At 40.3% G+C, this 22,149-nt stretch overlaps 2 protein-coding genes across 5 annotated transcripts in view; one reads left to right on the plus strand and one right to left on the minus strand.

The window, feature by feature from the left end:
* Nucleotides 1–11: 11 nt before the first annotated feature.
* The window catches only part of dnajc17 (DnaJ (Hsp40) homolog, subfamily C, member 17), a 39,251-nt gene continuing 17,113 nt past the window's right edge, over nt 12–22,149 (minus strand). Inside the window, exons 9-11 of the mRNA XM_005916923.3 lie at nt 20,688–20,768; nt 20,009–20,128; nt 12–4,085 (exon numbers count right to left, since the gene is read on the minus strand). Of these exons, the coding sequence (XP_005916985.1) occupies nt 3,960–4,085; nt 20,009–20,128; nt 20,688–20,768 (327 nt within the window). The 3' untranslated portion in view covers nt 12–3,959. The remainder of the gene's footprint in view (nt 4,086–20,008; nt 20,129–20,687; nt 20,769–22,149) is intronic.
* Nucleotides 12,119–20,804, plus strand: LOC102291590 (cdc42 effector protein 3). Of its 4 annotated transcripts, none has more exons than XM_042218263.1 (3): nt 12,119–12,787; nt 12,867–13,021; nt 14,422–20,804. In XM_042218263.1, the coding sequence occupies exon 3, from the start codon at nt 14,563–14,565 to the stop codon at nt 15,178–15,180; it is 618 nt and encodes a 205-aa protein (XP_042074197.1). In that variant the 5' UTR covers nt 12,119–12,787; nt 12,867–13,021; nt 14,422–14,562; the 3' UTR covers nt 15,181–20,804. The 4 variants fall into 4 exon arrangements, with proteins under 4 accessions (XP_042074197.1, XP_014187470.1, XP_005916984.1 ...); XM_014331984.2 differs by having other exon boundaries at nt 12,119–12,777; nt 12,896–13,021; XM_014331983.2 differs by having other exon boundaries at nt 12,120–12,777.

The raw sequence follows: 22,149 nt of genomic DNA on the forward strand, positions 1-22,149 counted from the left end.
CGAACCGTGAATTTTGTGTATCGTTGCACCCCTAGTATATACATTTTGTGGTGAATGTTCATGTTTAAAATAAGAAGGTCAGTTGATGTACACACCGTCTCTATAACCCAAAAGCTCAAGCTTCAGATTGCTCTGAACACTGGTTCTCTTACTCTTGGGTTTGCATGATGATAAAGGGAGAGGACATCCCCAACATGGTCATCGGAGGGCCACAACCACCTTCTGTTCAAAGCAAGTGTTTGCAAGGAACTGCTATGGCGTGTAAATTACACAAAGCTACTCACTCTCGTCAGTCGCAAAATAAAAACTGGATTTGAAGATCCATGACGAAGTAATTTGTTTGTTTTTTTTACCATTTGTTTGAGTTTTATAAAATAAAGGATTTGCATAGAAAATGCACATGTTCAATGTCCACCAAAGATCAGACCCAGGAGTAGACAATTTCTCTAGTGAATACAAAGAAATGGGAAAAATCATCTAAACCACCAACTCTTATAATGGAGGGCCTCTAGTATGTTCACTTTTCATCACACAAGCCCACAAGAATTCCATAAAAGCCTACCTTGTGTTCCAATCGCAGCCTGATTACTGGTTTAGGATGGACGAAAAAACGATTTCCACGTAGTTACACCAGAGAGTCTGTGGTTTGGATCAGGGCTTCTGAATGAGAGTGCAGACAAGAATGATTTTTTTTTTTTTTACATCACACTTGTTTGGCTTGAATAATGAGGCAGTGAGTAGTCACACTGAACCAGACAATGGTTGACAGATGCAAATTACAGCATTATGCAACTTTGATTATGTGTGGTGTAGCAAGGCCAATCTCTTTGGGCTCTCTGTCCACGTGAGGCACAACAACAGTCTGGAGAGCAAGATAAACCTCATTTTCTAGTCCTCTCATAGGGAACATCAGTGCAGATCTCAGTTTGTCTGATTTAATTCATTTATTTATTCCATATGACTGGTTTATTTCCCTGTGCTCTCACCTCCCAAAGAGACTGAGCAATAAGAGAAATCAGTCTGTGATACTACTAAAAAAAGGCTTCGTTGTTCTTTTGCTGCTTTTATCTGGAAATATATACGGCCTAATCCTGGTCCAGATTACAAATGTTTAAATGTTCCTTGTGATTTAAAGCTAGATTGGGACTTGGTATTATTCATTTAAATGTCACTAATCTTCTTCCTAAACTGGACTTAGTGAAAAATTTGGGTGAACACATTGGATACTGATATTCTTACATTATCTGAAACTTGGCTAACAATAGCAATTACTGACAAAGACGTTGCAATAACGGGCTACAATTTTTTTTTCATTGTGTTAGTGTTGCAATTTATGTAAAAAACTAATTCCATGTTATTCTTCAGTATCTTTTAATCTTTTACTAAACTGTTTCTTTCTTTCTTTCCTGCATTTAAGCTCCAACTTTTTAAGGACCATTTTATTCCTATTGTAGGTTGTTAGAGACCCCCCTCAGCTATTATTGAGGCTTTAAATTCACTTAGTGACAAACTGTCCACTTTAGATTTTAATGAAATTGGCCCTAAATGAATGCCAGAGATTTTAAATCTGAGGCAGATTGGCTGATTTTTAGACAGCTAAGAAATCATTCAGCCTTCTTCATTAAAAGCCAAATCAGAATTTTATCTTTCAAAAACTACTGAACATCTTAACGATCCTAAAAAAAAATTATAACATGTTCTTATAGGGACAAAACTACCAATGAGATGCCAGCTTTTTTTGTAAAAGACGGAAAAATGTGAAATTCTAAACTGCTTTAATGAGTCTTTTGTTTCTTCCAGGTCTTTATTTGAATCTTTACATCCATATTTAAAACTGCCTAATAAACAGGAGGCTCTCTCTTTTACCACTCAAACTGAATCTTTGGACCAATCCTTCAGCTTTTCTCTTCCAAATTTCTTTGAAGACCACAGGACCTTAAATCTGTTGAATCCAAATAAATCTGCAGGGCCAGATCAGCTTGATCCTTATTTTCTTAAGTTGGTTGCAGATTTTATAGCAGAACCACTAACTTATATTTTTAATCTCAGCCTTTTGAACAATGAGATCCCTGCAATATGGAAATCTGCCTATGGTTTCCCATTGTTAAAAGGTGATCCTTCAGATGTTAATAACTACAGGTCCATATCTAAATTGTGTGTTCTAGCAAAAGTTCTAGAAAACTTTATTAGTGAACAAGTAAAAGAATTTTTGGACAAAATTCGGTTCTTTACCAACAGCAGTCCGGATTCAGAAAACAACACAGCACCATTACCGCTGCTATTAAACTGTTGAAGGACATTAATGATGCAATGGACTGCAAAGAATACTGCGCTGCTCTTTTTCTTGACTTGTCGAAGGCCTTCGACACAGTTGACCGAGTCATTTTAGTAAACAGACTAAAGATTTTTGGTCTGTCTGTAAATGTTGTAAGTTGGTCTTCAAATTACTTGTCAGCTAGAACACAATGTGTCCACATTGCTGGGTGTTCTCCCTCTTTTTGCCCAGTATCCAAAGGAGTTCCTCAGGGATCCATATTAGGGCCATTACTTTTTTCTCTTTATATAAATAACCTTTCTGAAAATTTATCAAACATTCAATTTCATCTTTTTGCAGATGATACAGTTATCTATTCTTCATCTCCATCAGCAGCACAACTCCTTAAATTTCTGCAGTATGGCTTTGATTTTGTTCAGTTCCGTTTAACTCAACCTAAGTTCGTTTTAAATGCAGAGAAATCCAACTTCATGTTAGTTGTTATTAACGTTTCCTGAGATTAAAACCATTTAATGGACCTAAATAGAAATGGTCACATCTTATAAGTATCTAAGTATCATTATAGATCAGAATTTGTCATTTTAAACTCACATTGAAAGGCTTGTGTCCAAGTTGAAATTATGTTACCTTTTAAAAAAAATCAATGTTGTTTCTCTCTCCAAGTAAATGAAACACTTGTTTTATGCAACTTTTTTTTTTTTTTACTTTTATTGGATTGTGGTGACCTGCTTTTTAGGAATGCACCTGCCCACTATCTAAAAAGCTTAGATACTGTCTACCATTGTGTTTTACGTTTTATTACTGGCTCTTGAAATCCTGACCATCTCTGTAGATCTCCACTTTCTCATTGGTTGGTTTTTATCTATAAATCTCTCCTTGGGCTGGTTCCCTCTTATCTGTGTGTTTATATGTGTAAAAGCCACATCCAATATAGCCTCGCTCTCACAATGTCATACAAATGACTGTAACAAAAATCAGAAGACAACTGGGAAAAAGCTTTTAAATATGGCGCCCCTGTTTCCAGGAATAATCTACAGAAGGAACTGAGGGAGAGGACAGAGAGAATAACTCTTTTAGTCAGTGTGACTGTTTTTATGATCTGCTGTTGCTTATTTTGTGCTCACTTGTTTCTATGGAATGTTGTATTTGGTTTGAACTTATGTTGTATTTGTTGTAACTTTTGTTGCCATGATGGCCTGCTCTCTCTAGGAAATGAGATTTAAATCTTAATTAGACTTTCACCTGGATAAAGAAAAGGATAATAAAATATTACAACACTATAAATAAAGACTTTCTGTCAAAAAAAATACCTAGAAATGTATTAGTACTTAGTGATGCTTAGACCAATAGACCAGTAATCAATCCCCAGAGGCCTGTAACGCACACACCATAGTGCAATTACATAGTCATAAGATGCATTCCAGTCTAAATCATTTTAAATCTCCAAATTTGTATCTACTCTCTGGCACTACCCAGCTGTGCATCAAACCCTGCTGGTTCTCACATCTCTTCTCAGGAAAGGCCATGACACAAAAACTGTTTTTTGTTTGTTTATGAAAATTGTTTATTTTGCCACACATCACATTACATACAAAAAAATAATAAAAACAAATAAGAGGCTTTATGAAACTAAAGCCTGATGCAGGATTACATCTAATATTTCTCACAGCGCTGTCCTGTGGTGCTACGACGTGGCAGCTTCCTCCTCGTCTTCCCTCTGCATTTGTTCTATGAGTTTCTGACGTTCGGCGGCCTGCCTCATCCTCATCATCACAATGCTTTCGTAGTCACGCTCATTGGACAGGGAAGCCTAAAGGGGTGATAACAAAAAAGTGGATATTATCATAATGTGAAACAGGGCTACACAGACTAGTAGGACTTACAAAAACAAGATTCATAAGAAGATTTATTTATAGACCAGACAATCAGTTGATTTAGAAAATCAATTCAACAGAGTAGTTTCTATCAGATTTCATGACAGATCAACTTTTAGTTCTACTTAAGGTTCAAGCCACGAAAACCCTTGAATTTTATTTATAAGCAGCAGCGTTTTCATCAGTGAGCAGCATTCCCGTTAAATGTATGGTGTCCAAGCTTAAACAGTGAAAATCCTGATTGTATCACTGAGAGTTCTATTTCTCAGAATTGTCAAAAAAACGTATAAAGCTACAAAAAAATGTCTGTGCAGTCCTCCTCACAAGTAAGCTGAACTTGAAGTGTAAAATCTGTGGAGCGATCCTGTGATCCTGCGACAGAGTCATAAGAAAAGCCAAACATCTTGGATTTTTAGATCATGACAACAGTCCTTCAAGGCAGCCATCCAACGTTTGGCTAATTCAGGGCTGCGGGACGGCTGGACCCTATCCTAGCTGTTACATGGGCGAGAAGAGAGGTACAGTTTGTTAGTCTAACACAAGGAAAAAAGACAGAGAGAGAGAACAAGTCACAATCAGATTCACTCAGATTCACACAAATTAGGGTCAATTTATAATCACCACTTAACCTAACACGCATGTCCTAGGAAGCTGGAGTGCATGGCGACAACATGTAAACTCTACACAGAAAGCCTCCAGTGGAGGAAAGATGACTGTGTTAGACACGCAACATCATGTTGCTCATTCAAAGCTGACCACAGACACACACGCAAAAAAACCAAAATGCAGTCAATGTCCAGTTTCTGTTTGCTTTCACAACCAGGCCTTTGAGTGCGGCGCAGAGAGGCAGATTTGGACACATGCTCTCATCTCAGTTAACATTTGCATGACGACATGGTGAACATGCATGAGACAGCAGCCCACAGAGAAACTGTGATGGGGTAATTCCACTGCCTTAGGTCATTAAACCTAAAATGTGGGCTGGAATTGGGCCTGGCAGTTGCTGGCAGGGCTTTGGCTTGGATGATGATGGCGACGGATTATCATACTGTGGGGGGAAATCAGAGAGGGCAGCCACTGGCTAATGGCTAATCAAGCAGGGTGGAACACAGCCCAAAAGGGCTTTCACACCCACACACACACACACAAATATCTGTGCAATGACCAATGCCACACACCGGTCAACCAAGATCGAAACACAAGAAACAGACTGTGATGAAACGAGAAAACACTTTAAGAAAAAATTTAAATCTGACAACTTCAATTTAAAATTCACCAGGATTGTGCTTATACTGTATGTGCAACACAAACATATGCACTCATGGAGACCATCATCCCATCACTGATTAGGAAGGAAGACCACGTGTACACAAAGAAAGCCATTCTTTGAACAGATTATATCAAGGAAGTCTGCTGAGCCAAGGAAGTGTCTCTTTAACAAGACAGTGAGCTGCAGGAGAGAGTGAGCGTGTGCATTAAGGACGGAGAGTGATCTGATGAGTGGTAAGTTTTGTCGATGCACTCGCTAAGGCATCTGGAAAATATCATAGGGACTCCAGCATCCGTGTGCTGGGGAGAAAGAGGGTCTAGTGTGGAGGAAGAAGAAAAAAAAGAGAGGGTCGGTGAGGGGGGACGTTACCCTCACTCCCCCCTACGCCACCCCTGGATTGAGGAAAGCTGCTATTATCATTCCAATAACGTGAGCTCAAGCCCCCGTCTGACACGTAACTATGAAATATCACGCGAACACTATTAGGTAAATAAACAACTCTTGTAACTTAAAATTAAACAAAACACAAGCAAATATACAAGAAGCTGTGGAAATCCTCCTGCCTATACAGCAAATCTAACCATACTCTGCTACGCCCCCTACTGGGCACAATGCTGAAGTGCACCAGGAAACTTTTAGAACTGGTCTGCCTTTTTCTCAGCCCAGCATGATTATGGCATCATGGGCAGACTGCACGACACTAATGATGTAGGGGAATTCTGTGCATTAACAGGTGCTTTATGGGCAGTGTGACGCATTTCTTCTCAGAATGAGGGAAGTTTCCTTGCCTCGGGTGTTAACTTACAATATACATATTTAGCCAGTGCATCACTCTGTAACTAAACACTTGGTGGGTACATATTTGCATGTCTATGTCTGTGTGTGTCTGCAAGTGTGTGTAGGGGCGGGTGGGTGTTTGGTGCCTTAACGCCAAGATCCGGGGTGAGCGGGAAACCACAAAACACAAACAATGGGCCACTGTACAAAGCCAAGACAGGAGGGTTCAAGGCCACCGCTGAGGTGGAATAGTCGTAAAACACACAACCACACACACAAATGCATACATATAAACAAGCTGAGGATTAGCTACGTGACATCAGCGCATGGCGAGGCCTCGAAAAAGCACACCCCAGCCTGACCCCAGGCCAGTAATGACATCATGATCACCACAAGTGCTGTGAGTCAAGCAGCACACACACGCTCTTAAAAGTCGTTCCCACACACGGCAGGAGGCATGGCAGGAGCGCAGGTGGCCGCAGCACAAGTTGTCAGATCGCCGAGCGTGTGAGGACAAGTGATTGAAAAAGTGTTTGAACATTTAATAGAGACAGACAAGCGCGGACACGAGTAAAGTGAAACTACATCTATTCAAAACAGCTTCCGTTAAAATCTTGCCATTTCACGCTTAACGGCTTTTAACCTTGCAACTTGACGGCTCACCAATTCAAATTTGATAAATGGATCACTCATTAACACCATAAAGCATCACATGTCTTCAACTAGACGGTTGCAGTGCCGAGGTGACTTTAAAGTCCTCCAAAGCTTAAGAATGGGTTTTTTAACAAGCCTGCTCTGTGGTCCCAGCTAAAATGTGTGCTCTGATCCACTGCGGTGAAGTTAATCAAGGAACTATTTAACTGGCGGGCGTGTGGTGGCGTAGTGTGTGTTTCTGTATTTGTGTGTGTGTCACCGAGCTGTGATTTATGAAAGGCAAATACCAGTATAGAGATCGTTTGGGCGTGTGTGTGTATGTGAAGGTACCCAAGCGCTCATGCTAACACAAACAAAGAGGCAGCCTTACTGCAGATGCATCACTGGAGCCGAGGTGAAATTCTCGTGCAGACAAAACCTAAGCTTTCTAAATGGTAGCGGATTAATCAACATTCATTACAGAAGTCAGCAGACATAAAACCCCAAAGGTTTGTTCTACTACACCGCTTTTGCAAGTAAAGAACAAACAAACCACAAAGGTCGAGACCCAAATGTACTTCCTGTTTTTAGCCCCTCTCATGCAATGCACAAACTTCCTTTATTTGACAGAAAATGTACGTCTGATCAAAGCAGCCAAATTAAACTGCAAAAAAAAACAAAAACATAGCTGCTGGAATGACTGGTACCAACACCAAGTCAGCTTCAATAGAGTTCAACGTAATAGCTTTAAAAAACATGTTTGCGGCCTGGAACAGGAAAATAAATAATACGTTTGTTGCTCGATAATGATGGAAAGACAAATGTTGGAACCTTTCATAACTGTATTGTGGGTGTTTTTTGTTTTGGGTTTTTTTATATAACTTGTCCATTTGGATACTGTTGAGGCTTAAAATTAAGGGTATGGCTTTGATTTCCACATTGCCAGGCATACTGGCAGCTACAGGAGCTGTCTACCAGGTCTCATCTGCAGGGGCGTATCCAGAACAGGGCATGGGGGGGGGCACCAGGATGCTGGTGCCCCCCAATACCAATGTCATTGGCATAGTGTACTGCCAGTCTTACAATGTCCAACATCTTTGCATGAGAGTATTGAGAGAGCCATAAGAAATGTAACTAAGTAGATTTACTCAAGTACTTTACTAAAGTACAAATTTAATATACTTGTATTTGAAGTATTTCTAACTTGGGATACTCTCTTTTTTCTACTATATTTTGGACACTGTGCAGCACCACGTTTTAAGTAATAAACCTTTTTGTTCTTGATTCGCCTGTGCCACCCCATTTACAAAACAAATCCTGGACACGACCCTGCTCACCTAAGCTAACTGAAGTCACTGAACTGGATTTCTCAACTATGTTTGTGGTGTTGATGCCATTTTTTTTTTTTTAAATGAAATTATCAAATAATTATTACTGCCTGCTATGGCAGAGACCATACAAGACCTGTGTGGCTCAGTTTTGGTGACTATATTTTTAATCTGCTAATCAGCACTAATTAGCGAGCATGTGTATTTGTGCATTGCATCCTTCCAGTATATGGATGCAGGTAGCTAACGAAGTTTCATAATGTTTGATAATAATTCCAGTCTGTCATCTAAATCATTTCTGGGACTTAAAAAAATACAACGAAAGCTAAAATGCTAAAGTTGTAATTATATTAGCTCATCAGCTCAATCATATTAGCTTTGCTGTACTCAAACACCCCATATAAGCTATATAACTACGCTCATGGGTATACACAGTATTCAACAGAATAGAAGCGTGCAGGGTGGAGTCAGAAAAGTGCCTTTGGAATCTGTAAAAGTAAAGGATATAAACAGTGAAAAGAGAAATGGCAGCAAAGACCTGAACTCCTGGTGCCCTTGCATTTCTCTTTATGATGGATGAGCTCAGGGATCCTTGAATAGGGAAATGTGGGGGTTTGGTTTCTGTAATATCCAACAATACATTGTTGTAAAAGCAAAATTATGTCTTTCACATTCCAGCCTTCCTGGAAAAGCCCTCTGATTGCAACAGATTTGCTATTAAAACAAAGGAGGCCAGGGCACTGCAAGAACACCATCTGAACCTTGGAGATGTCAAAAAAATGAGCCGAGGTATTACACAAGGAAAAAAAAAAAAAGAAATAAAATGGCACAACAATTGCAGATTTCTGTTTACTTTGTTTGTGCATGTGTTCCTTATCTACACTAATTAATATGTAAAGTAAGCAAAACCAGTAAAACTGATCTCAGTATGTATTGTTTACATTAACTCTACAAATCTACAGTTTAATCTAAAACTCACAGCCATCATTCAATGATTACTAATCAGTCAGTGTCAGGAGAAATAACATTCCTCAGATTTTACTGATACCTCCAAATTTATGGGTTTTGAAATTCTTTGGAATAAATCCTGCAATAACTATGCAAAAAATCCATAACAATTTTGTCTTCAATATTCTGTGTAACAAAGAATACAAAGTACTATTTAAAGCACAAAACTGCAACCATAAACTACATAATATGATAATAATAATGCTAATATAGCTTTCCCTTATTAAAAGATCTGGTAATGAGTTAAAGGAAACTGAATGAAAGACAATGCAGCACCATACTATATGTTAAACATCCTCGGGTCATTTTTGAATGTAGAATAGTGCCACGAGTCAAACCTACATTATCACATTGTGAGTGTAAGCTTCCACTAACCAATCAAACTGCAGAATACATCCCAGTGTGCCCAGATTCATAAAGTAATACAGTATGTAGTGTAGGTCCAACAATTTTTTTTATGGTAAATGGCCTGTATTTATATAGCGCTTTACTAGTCCCTAAGGACCCCAAAGCGCTTTACACATCCACCCATTCACACACATCCACACACTGGTGATGGCAGCTACATTGTAGCCACAGCCACCCTGGGGCACTGACAGAGGCGAGGCTGCTTTTTAGGGCAATAAAGGTTAATAGGCAATTTTGTGTCTGACCAAATGTGAAATTTTCTGCTCCCGAGTTGGTATATGCAAAAAAGTGTCATAAAGCATTATGTTATAGTGAAGCTGACCTTTGACTTGAGACATAAAATGCCACCAATCAGATATTTCTGCAAACTATGTAATAATGAATGTAAAAATTATTCCTTTATGGCCAAAAAAACCCCAAACAAATAACTTTTTATGAGGTTGCACTGCCTTAAATTTTAAAATTGTGCTATTAATAATGACTCGAGCACACATACACGTACATATTATGTTGTTTATCATGTATCAGTTAACAGAAACACTTTTAAAATGGTTTATATTTCTTGGGAATAGTTAGATTGCTTTCCTTGCACTGAATAGCAGAGCATATGATTTTTCTGTGTTTTTGGCATAACGACAGTAAAAGATTCTGATTATGATGAAATTCCCTCGTGGTGCTCCTGAAATATTGTGTTTGCAAGAATGGGAAGAATATCAGGCCTCAGTGACCTTGGATGACCAAATTCTACTCACTTTATTTTTCAATTTTTCTGAGCACGTTTGACTTTGACAATCATGATACCGGGACAGACACACGCACAAATGAAAAACTCAAAAACATTAAATGTCTCTGTCGCTGACTGACAAACTTTGGTGTAAAACCTCAAAATGTAAATAATCCAGCTGCTTTATTGTGTTGTGACATTTGGCACCGCAGTGCATTACCTCATCAGAGAATATTTGTTTTTACCCAGCCAAGCCATCCGCTTACTGTGTTGGACCTGACGTGACTTTGTTGTGTTGATTAGAAGCTACTGTTAGCTACGTCATATGTGTTGGTGAGTGTGCGCTTGGTATTCAGTAAAGTAACACCTGGGCTTCGGTGTCAGATCTCTGTCATGTTGGAATCATGCAAGCGAGTGTCTGCACTTCCTCTTAGCAATCCCACAGACAAGTTTCTGTTGGAAAACCTTCAGACGGCTAATCACTGAGTCATAACTTTGCAGACGAACAGTGACAACAATGCTGAAGATGATGACAAATGCATATTTAAACATTCCCACCAGAAATGATAAAAGGAAAACTACTAGAAACTGTTTATACAAAATACAGACAGGTGGGAATGACTACTTTAACAAGTCTTACAAGCTAAATAATCTGGTTAATTCATTGATGTATTGCACACTGAATTTGATCACAGCCCAATGTCCAGTATTTGCCAATAAAACAAAAAAGCTTTTTCATATAAAAGCCAAATCTTGCAGTAAATCTATTCTAAATGCTGGCTGTCTGAGGGCCTTGATCAGCGGAAGCTGAAGTACATACAACAAAGAGCCAAAAGAATATCCACCAAAGCCTCAGTTTGGAATCGTTGCGCCAGTCAAAGCAATATCTGGAAACACTTTTTATCCTGCAACAACAAAAACATGCAGCATCCCAGATTTCAGGCCCGGCATAGCTGCATCAAACCACATTGCCCACTATGGTCAGGCCTTAGAAAAGAGGCTTATGCAGAAATCCAGTTCGGGCTAAAAGCATAAGCCCAGAGGCTACATAGCATGAGAGCACCGCTAACAAACTGAGCCCAACCTTGGTCAGACAGCAGGTCTTGTGAGGTCATACCCAAATACCACAGATAACACTAGCTCTTCACCCTGATTGTCTTCTAGCATGAAAGCAGTTTTGTGGTTGTAGGTGGAAGAAGGAGGGGGTTTCTCAGAAGAGGGATGTTCAAAAATGTTCTGTTTCGGCCTTGGGTAAATGTTATGATAATTTCATTTGCGTGAGTAATTGTGTCTGCTCTTGCAGACTGTTCTGGTCCTGAGTTGCAGAGCAGCAGAGAGGATGAGGGCGGGACGTATGTTGTTTATTGGATCGATTTCAAAGGAGCGCTTAAAAAATACGATTTGTCCTTCACGCCCGGCATGTTTAGGGTTGGGGAGGAAGGCAAAAACAAACAAATACTGCACACAGATCTACAGCTTTCTCCAACACATGGCAATATTTCAGCATTATGAAATATGTTATCTTTAAAACATCACCACGCAGGTAGATGCAACTGTTCAGAAGATAATAGTCCCAAAAAAAGGCTCACAATCAAAGTGCGTAGCAGTGAGTGTTACTGAAACTTTGAGGCTTTAAACCTTTTTACGCAAACACGGTCCAGCGAGCGCACAAACGTTTTCTGCTCTGACACAGTTTTGTGTTATCCATTACTATAGCATTCCATAGCAAAGACAACACGCTGGAGGCGTGAGAATTAGAAATGCAGCAAGTGAACCGCTTGTGAAATCCAGCGTGCCTGCTCATACATGTCTGTGTGGGATACAGAGCTTTGATTACACAGAATAGCTACAGGCCTCCACTCAGGCAGAAGAGTCTTTGGAGTGGGCTCAACTCAACAACAGACAGGAAATCAGGAAATCAGCAGAATAGAGGGACAATAAGACAGATTAGGGCTGACCGGTTTCTCACTTACTAGGACTTCCTCTTTTTTCCCCAGATAAGCACACAATCTATAACAGTCTCACACACTCTTATTAAAACACAATCAGTTGTACATGACCAACCTCTTCAAACTTCAAACTATACGTCGCCCCTTTCCTTTCTCTCAGTCACACCATTCAGCTTTAAGAATAAGTCGTGCACGGCAGTTTCTGCCTTTCTCAATGTCATGGGAATTAAACCGGGAGCTCGTGCTTTGTGCCGACTCACCCGCAGGTGATGGGTGCAGCCAATCAACCAGCAGGACTTACTGTAACACCTACGACTAAAAGGCCAACTCACTCCGCAAACAGGATGATATAATCTCCTGACTGGAGGTGGGATGACTTCAGATGTCAACTAAGAAATACCTGGATCTCTTAACAATCTTATACTTTGACCTCACCTGGCTTATCACTTAGGGGAAGATAACTTTCATCAGCCAGACACAAAAAGATCTTTCTGCAAGGATTATCTAAAACACTCGTTGAAGCAGAGAAGGGTAAGAAATGGTACATAAATACTTTCTTTAGCTTTTCTTCTACGATGAGGAAAAGACTGTTGTAGCTCACATTGTTTCTGTGTCTCGAGGTGGTTCAATGAGATCTTCTCTGTAACAGCTGACAAGCCCCGTCATGTCAAAGGAAGGTTTGTGAGAGTGTGCAGGTACACACAGCCTAGCTTCCTGGCAGACACGGGTGTGCGTGTGTGGGATTCAATTATCCTTGATTTTCCCAGCAAGACAGGTAAAAACTAACATCTTTTCTTTTTTTGTCTAATTATTGTTATAGTTCTCACTAAAGTAACTGCACGGCAGGAAGAAAATCTTAACATCAGTTATTTTAATTGTGGTTAAAGTTTTCAGCAGATTGAGTCCTTATCAGTCTCCGAGATGTGTAATTAATGGAGCGTTCGGAACCATCATTTAAAATGTGTTTCTTGGCCAATGTGTTTTAATGAGCTTCTTTAGTTTTTAACTTGGCCACGAAGTGTTTCCTGAACACGATACTCGTGGCTAAAATCCCAACGACTCCTCCTTGGCCAAACTGACATGTCTGGAAAGGAATGCAGTCAAGTCTGCGCGCTCCAATCTCCCGCTGCTACTAAAGTGCCGATAAAACCTTTACAGGCCAACAAAACCTGCTTGCCGAAGTGGTTTACAAATTTACAGAGTGAGTGTTTCAAGTCACGAACACAGATCTAACTGTGGGCAAAGCTGTTGGGAGGCTTAAAAATCACAGACACAGAGGAGATTATCTAATCGGCGTGCCTGCGTTGATGAACTGAGTTCTGTCTCGCTCACTAAAATCACTACTGGTCACGGAAAGTGAAAACGCTTTCTTGTTTTGTTTTTTCGAGTCATTGTGACCAAGAGGTTTTAGGTTTTGTTGGTGGAAATGAAATTTCAAGATTATATTATCCTCCAAAAGACATTAAAAACAGATTTATCCTCTAAGATAATGCCTAGAGTGCGATGCTGTTTATGGAATAGCTGTATTTGATTTTATCTTAAATAACTTTCAAATCCAGACTCGGGGCATACCTCTCACACCACAGCAAAATAAACTAATTGTATCCCAGTTATTTAGACTTCTGAGGAAATTATAAACATGTGCTCTAAAGTGAAGTTATTATCATAATTTCTGACAGAGGTTGTGAGAAAGTGAAGACAATGCACCGCATACAGGATAACAATTACCACTCTGGCATTTTTTCTTATTTATTTTGTTGACTCTCTTACTGGAAGTCTTAAATGGACTAGAAGACTTCCTCTGGAAGACGTGCAGCAGACCACACCTGCATTTATCGGAAAAGAGGGGATTTGAAAAGTAAATATTTGTAAATGAAAGGTTCAAAGCATTGTTTGAACATCCCTGCGCTGCCAAATAACTGCTGCATTTCATTAAATGAAAATCAAGGCTAGCAGGTGCAATCGCTGCACAATGGATGTGAATTTAAAAAAAGCTAACAGACACAGTCAAATCCTTACATCTGGTTTTGAAAAACACGACAAACACAAGCACAGATCTCCTTCATGTTCTAGCATGAATAAGAGAGAACCTGGATGACATGCTGCTGCGGGAAATGTGGTATCAAACTGTTATTTGTTAAAATGTTAATACTCTCTTTTTGTGTTTCGTTGCAGAGGGAGTTATGCTTTTAATTATCAAAACTTCCTAACAAATTGAACAAAGAAGAAAGAGACTACAAAGACTTTTGAGGATACATTAAAAACAAAAAAGATTAAACTGAAACATTTAAGCAAATCTTAACCAGATCTGCTAGGATGCCACTCCGAGCATCGCTGCACAGAAATCCAGCCTCTGGACGCTGGTCCAGCAGGAATTCCAAGAGGAAGGAGGTTCTGTCTGTCAACATGATCAGCCTACCGCTCGCCGATTTCCGCCACATCACTCATATTGGAAACAATGCCGACAGCTTTGGAGATCTGTCTTTTCTAAAGCTGAGTCACAACCTGCTTTTACAAAGTTCCCGAAGTGAGCAGAACGTCTTTCTGGCCTGCTCACCGCCTCCAAAGCCGCCTCGTCTGAATCTGGACGAGACTGAGAGCAAAAAGACCCCTGACTTGTCTGTGGACCACCAGCACAATAACTCCCAGAAAAGGAAGAAATGCAGTTCTCTGCCCCTGCTGGACAGCGAGAAAGGAAATGTAGATGCTGAAAAAGAGGATGGGTACCAAAGAGGGAATAATACTTCTTCTAATCAGACTCATAGCTCCAGATGGGGCAGCACAGGTTCAGATGGGGATGAAGACTTTAACGAGACCTGTGACAAAACTACGGGACAACAAAAGGATGAGGACAGTGGCTTTTCATTCAGCCTCGACCTGGGTCCTTCGATCCTTGACGATGTCCTTCAGGTGATGGACAAACTGCACAAATAAACCAGAGATTAGCCAAATGTCTCGGAGAGGCTTTACTAAAGGTTTGGAATATAGAGAGCAATAAGGGCCTCATCTTGTCCAGAATCCTGATCGGAGACGAAATCATCGCATTTGGATATTGTTTTGTTCATCATGTTCGGATAAATCTAAAGATATCTGCTTTTTTGGAATGCAGAATCTCAAACAATGAATAATAAACCACAGATGAACACTTTGTAATGGCACAGGATATGCTCCTAGAGCACTGTGATCCACAGCGTTTACTAAAAAGTATGCGTGATTCTGTTTGAAAAGGGGGCACATAAACAAAGTTAATGTTCTCCAAGCAATCACCCTTTGCAGAGGCAGATCCAGTGTTTAAGTTAATAATTAAACTTTGTTTCATGTTAAACTAAGAGCTTGACATTTTCAACCTTTTCACTTTTCCCCTTAGCTATTTTAATTCTTCAAACCACACATCACGGCACTGATGACGGCTGTTAAGACTTAAGATTGTTGTGTTTAAGAAAAGAAACGCAACGACTGGAATCCAAGGTCCTTGGAGCTGCGATGCCTTGGCGTGCTTGCCAATCTGTTGTGTGCAGAGGGCAAATTTTACTCCGCACGCATCTGAGAGGCCCCACTCAATGGTAGACCAAGGTACCCCCCATCTCTCATTCCCAACAAGGCAGTGAAAACAAACACTTAGTCCTGCTTCCAATAAAAGCCAGCCAGTGGTGGCAGTTTGGGCTACCGACCAAGCCAGGCCACAGGTCCAAGACCTCAGAAGAAAAATGAAAAAAAAAGAAGCCAAAGCAGGCTGTTTTCTTAGCTGCAAATCAGCGTTCAATGCTCTGGTGAGCAGTGCACGAGAAGAAAAGTGGTAAAGGGTAACTTGATACTTCCACATATGCAGGGGGTGTTGAGGGAGAAGGAAGACCAGAAACATCATTACTGTAGCAAAAGTTCTGATGAGGCTTTAAACACTACCTTCTACCCAAATACACCCAACACGCAAAAATGCATGCTGCATCTCACACACTGGCACACGAGCAAAGGGAAGCACACGTGAAACACGCGTGAAACACTCGTCCATACGTTTTCCTCAAACCTACAGAGGAGACGTCGAGACGAGCCTCACTCCGGCTTTGTTGGGGAGTTATCGGGATGGGATGTGGCACAAAACCCAGAAGAAGTCAAATTCCTAAGAGCGCCACGGGTCATGGTACAAAATCTAGAAACCAAAATAAGTTCTTCAAGCAATAAATTTTGAATTCTATGCAAGTCCAAAACAGAAACAGCACTGTTTGTGGGAACACTTATATATCCGTTTCTTGTAGACTTCTGCCAATAACACATTGTGAATGTTTTTTTCCTTCTGAAGAAAAAAATAGTTTTTTATGTATTTTTGTGCAAAGCAAATAAAAACATCAAATACTCGTATGATGAGATTGCTTTTTTCTTTATTTTACACATTGTTTTATGTGTTTGTATCATTTTTTCTAGAGAAACTACAGCTTATATAGGACTCCGCAACACAATAATATTATGTAGAGGTGGCCAAAATTAGACACGCACGGCAGAATTTCATGCACAGTAGAGGCATGAATGCTGCACTAGAGTAAAGTGGACTTTGAAGCACAGCTAAAGCACAAAGAGGTGGCTATCAATAGCTAACCAGAGTCCGTTAGTAAACTTCAGGATAAGCAGGAGAATGAGCTATTCACTGGCAGAGATTTACACTGTGTTGACTGTGTTGCCCTGCTCGATGCAATAACTCCCTAAGCAATCAAAACCTTATCTATTCACAAGAGAAAGAAGAATTGTGCAATATCAGAGAAATCAGAAATAATACTTGGCATCTTATTTTTCCTGCATGCATGTGTCCTTGGTTTTCTATCAGTCTGTCATCTGTGTGAAAGTCCTGCGAAGGACACAACTTGAGCAAATGTTCAGCCACATGGCTAATGCGAGATGAAAGAGTCTGTGATGGAAGACAAATTATCTTGTCTGCTCTGCAAAAAACTGGCCAAACTGTGAAGTATCCCAATCACATCTGGCATCACTTCCCTCCGTTTTAAAATCTAAACTTGATGTCATGCAGAATACAAAAAAAAAAATCTTGTCATTCCTCTAAAGCAGCTCGTACGAGCTGTGTTTTTTGTCGGCTACCAACTTAAACATTAAAAATACTGTATTGGCAAATAGGACAAGAGTGCTGCGCCTGTAATTGTGCTTCCCAGTGAAATCTAATGCTACATGTCTTTGTTTTGGTCTGGTTTGTTTTTTTGTATTTACACATGAAAGGGGATTTCATAAAACCAACAGTTTTTTGTTTATGCTGTCGGTATCGTGTATCAAGACAGAAAATATTATCAAGCTGCAAAGAGGATCAAGCAAATTGAAAACAGCTCTTCCCTCTCATGATATGCATGATGAGCTAAATGCATTTAGGCATAGATTTCTATGTATTCTAAACCAGCACATCTTTTTTTAAAACATCTCCCATCCTCCGTTTCGTGAGTGGCCAATCATCCTTCAGTCTCATGTATTTTCACTGCTCGTTTCCTTTTTACTTTTGCTACTAACAGAAATGTGAAATAGAACAAAACCAAAAAAAAAAAAGAAAAGAAATATTCAGCTTTTAAGTCTGGTCATTGCAATAAACAGAAAGCTGTTCCTAAACAGCTATCATCTCATTAAGAGCAGGTTTCAGGCCAGCACTGAATATGCCAACAGCAAGGCCACATCCAATGCATCTCTTCCAGACACAAGGACTATTTTAGGTGATAACGCACTTTTAAAGAACTAGCAAACCAGCAGGCTGGAAAAACAATCCTAGAATAGCTGATCTACTGCATCTGGTTTATGCCGTGACAACCCTGCAATGATTCCCTGGCTCTTGATGGAAGAAGCAGGCATAGAAGGCTCAAATTTAAAACCCTTACAATAGAATCGTTTTAAATAATACGGTATGCTAAACTGAGCAATAAACCATGAATCAAGACACAATGATTAATGATGGCATCATATCTCTGGAGGCATGAACGTCAGGTCTGGCAAAAACAAAGCAGACAGATAGATGGGGATTCCACATCCGAGAGTTTGTTAAGATAAACTATCCATGTGAAATCCCTTTTTCAGATGCAACTATTTGCCGCTCTCGGATAGGACTGCACTGAAATGTTTAGCAATGGATAATAGGTTCTTTTAGCATTCACTGAGATTTTGAACCATGTACTAAAAGAAACATTTGGACTTCTGGGAAAATTTAAAGGTTCATTTTCTCGACCTCTCCATTTTTCAGCCTGTCACTACGACGTATTTGTCATATCAGTAATGTTAACGGGTACACACGCAAAAGTGAACGATCAGGAAAAGAAATTGGATTCTTTTCCCAAATGAAGGGTCTGAATTTAGTCAAGAGCGTGGGGAGCAATTCCACATGGTGCGAAAGACACGGCCCTCCCCTATTTTGAAATTAATATCCACGGTGAGAAAAACTGGGTGAATGCAGTAGGTCCAGTTATAAATCATGTCATATCTACAACAAAAACAGAGCCAAAAGATCAACACTCCTCTCTGTGAGAGAAGTTAAAAATTTAACACACCATGAGATAGATCAAAGTCTCTGTACCCTGAGGGGGTCTTCTTGGGGAATTTGCCCCTCCCTTTACTCCATTAGGCTCCTCATACTGGCCTCAAATTCATTTATTAAGCCCAGCAGAGATGGAACTAAAGTTAAGGGTGAAGTCATCCGTGTATCTGAGCTCCCTGTGGCGAGACGCTGACTCTGTGAGCTGTGTTTAGATTGATGAGGTTAAAGAACCAAGTCCTCACTTTGCTCATATGTGATTGCAGCTGGATAATGTTGGGACACTATGAAGGGGTCGGCTACAGGAGAGGGATCAGATTTGTAGATCCCAGATAAGAATCTGAAAAGAACATTCACACCCACTGACCCGTGGATAGGTGTGGATCAACACCGCTAATATCTGCCATGGTTTATCTATTATGTCATGTGGGACCTCTTTAGCAAGAAGTATTCTCAGTGAAGGCTAATTTGAAAATAATTCTAGCATAGTAATGTTTCCAGTCAGAGTTACAGAAGAAAAAAGGCTAAAGCAATCATCTTTGAATATCTGCAATGCAAACCAGTTTACCATGATAACATTTAAAGAGATTAGTGTGACAAGTCCCAGTGTGCAGACTCAATCACAGATACTAATGCTGTGTAGGGGGTCGTAGACCCCACACTAGCATGAGAGGTGAAACCCAGTTCAGCAGTTTTATGTAGCAAACTGTGGTCCATAGGTGGTTAATTCTTCAAATTAAAAAAAATGTTATATTAAGATGATCAGAAGGTTTTTGACTTAATGAAAAAGGCCAAAATCTAAAAGTAATTAATAGGAAGAAAAAAAATGTAATCACTTGGCACCAAAATATCCATTTTTACTTTCTCACGTGCCAGACTACCATTATTGCATACTGCTACACGAAATGCAGCAATCCTGGGGTCTGCCAGGTCATTTCCATTAATGATCAGCCAACGAGGGGCTCTGGGCCAGTGCCGGGCCAGCACCTCACCACAAATAAACCGAGGACCATTTAACCAAACACATTGTTCTAGGTCAGACGAATGGGAGTGCAAGCACCGGGGAAATATCTGCACCACTGATACGAAAATAAAAGCTCTGAGCGTTTACATACCTCTCTTTGTGGGGCAGTGTTTAGGCAAGAGTATTTGTGCTGGAAGCAATGTAGCCGGAGGATTTTATAACATGGGGCTGACACGCTTTATGAGAGAGGAGGGGGATTACAACAGCGCATTTTAATGTTATACCGGTACCTGTGAAGGCATGAACTGCCCAGAATGAGAAGCTGCGGCAAAAACCTCAGGCTGTCCTTCAAGCCAGGAAATCTTCAGGGGATTTGCAGCTACGCCACTTTCATTCTTTACAGCCAGCTCCTAAAAAAAACAAAAAACTAAATGTGAGAGTGGGTATTCAAATGAGTCATCGACCAGTATTATTAAGGCGAAAAAACTTTCTCCTTGTACAGAGTGGGACCTGGGTATTTGTTCAGTTCACATAACACCTAAATAAAGGTGGGCCAACACCGGAGCTGGGGCATGAAGATGGGCAGGGTGAGACAACAGAACCTGTACCTAGATCCCAGTAGACTGGCAGGCATATTTTCTGCAGGCGAAACACATGTTGCGGTAAGGAAACCACAACAACAAAAAAAGTACATCATGATGACAAAGAGCCTGAGGAACCAGACAGTGGGGAACAATAACACGGCTCAGTTCCGTCCGTCCAATGGTTTCCATCAGCATCGGGACTTCTGCGGTACAGAATGACTAAAATATCAGTTTCACTCACACAGACCGTCCCCAGGCACGGAAGTCTATGACAGCTATCACTCTGAGTAATAATCAAACTCATCGGGTGACCTGGAATTTTGAGGCAAATGAATGTTGAAGAAAACGGTTTCTGAGGTTCTTATTCAGGAGTTAAGGTACTTACAGCAGCTCTCACAGTTGCAAATTCTGCAACAGCACTTCCTTTCTTCTTACTCGACATGATCACATTCAAAACATCGCCATACTAGAAGTAAAAAAAAAAAAAGTGGGGGGGGGACAAGGTCATATTGAGGTAGAGGAATGATTGTGAACATTCAAATTAATATTCCTTTTCACAGCACAATCCATAACCATAAAAAAACCACACACAGGCACAAAACTTCAAAACACTGGTGAATATAAAAGACTTCCTGAGAAGTTAGCGTTCAATATGTGTTTGTTATTAGACCTCGTGATATTGTTCGTATGTTTGAGCCTGAGCCAGTTATTCTTTGAACAGTAACAACATCTACATCTCCTGTCAGCTTTAAAGCTGACAGGAGATGTGTTTCATATCCAACTGTTGTTGAGCTCATTTGATCCCAAACGAGTGGAAAAGTTGGCCTAAAAGTGCAGCAAAGCAAAGACTAACCTCTTTAAGAAAGACACGGTGAGAAAAGAAGGGGGAGACTATAAACACAATGGAGGAGCACAAAGGGCTTTTTAAATTCCTCGTGGTTAGCTCAGGTGGATCAAGTAAAAAAAACTCAATGCCATTTACTTCTTCCTAACTAAAGTGGGGCTTGGGAACAGAGAGTACAAGGAAAGAGGCCTTTAAGAATCTCATTCTGAAAAAATGTAGCTTTCTGGGAACGGGAAACTCCAAGAATGCTAATGCTTACTAAGGACACTCTGAAGCAAGCCAACAGTGACAAAGGAGACTCTCCAAAGGCCTCTGTTTCATGAAATATAAATATGGTAACATATTTTTGAAACAAAGATGTATTACTTCAACCAGCCAAAGTACACAAGTCCATACACGCCCACATGCATGTATACACACAATCAAACTCGTTCCCACACAGCAGTGGCTATTTCTACTTGCCCAAACCATTAACTGTCACTCATTGGAGCTTGCCATCTTAAACAGGATTTTCTTAGAATATATTCCCTTTGCTCAAGAAGCAACACTTTTTGCCAGAGGTTTTTTTTTTTTACTCCCTCCTGCTTGGGAGCATATTGACTGCATGCGTGCAGAAGAGAAATTGAAATGCCTTTTTCCAGCCAGCTTGACGTCACTGACACTTGCCCTATCCTCATTTCAGGCCAACCTATGCCACGCCAAAAGCCCCTGTGACGGATCACAGCATAAGGTGGTACTAGGTTGCATGAGAAGAGCACATTTCCTAATGCCTCCCTCGGCACTGCTTAATCACTTGGTGAGAGGGGCACAAACAATGGTGTGCATGGCTTTAAAAGGGCACTACAACATTGCCCTCAGCACTTTCACTGCAACAAAACTTAATGGGCCTTATTTAAGGGGAGGAACAAAACAATCTACAACAGTGATGTCATGCAAACCTCAAATAAGGCTGGACTCTGCAGGTAGGTTTTTTACCATGCAATCATACATACATACATACATA

This window comes from Haplochromis burtoni, unplaced genomic scaffold (assembly GCF_018398535.1).
Source record: "Haplochromis burtoni strain Fernald_Lab_line unplaced genomic scaffold, NCSU_Asbu1 Contig_16, whole genome shotgun sequence".
Classification (NCBI taxonomy): domain Eukaryota; kingdom Metazoa; phylum Chordata; class Actinopteri; order Cichliformes; family Cichlidae; genus Haplochromis; species Haplochromis burtoni.

Excerpts from the sequence above, each read along its gene's own strand:
- LOC102291590 (XM_005916922.2), top strand. The coding sequence starts at position 14,563 with ATGCCACTCCGAGCATCGCTGCACAGAAATCCAGCCTCTGGACGCTGG.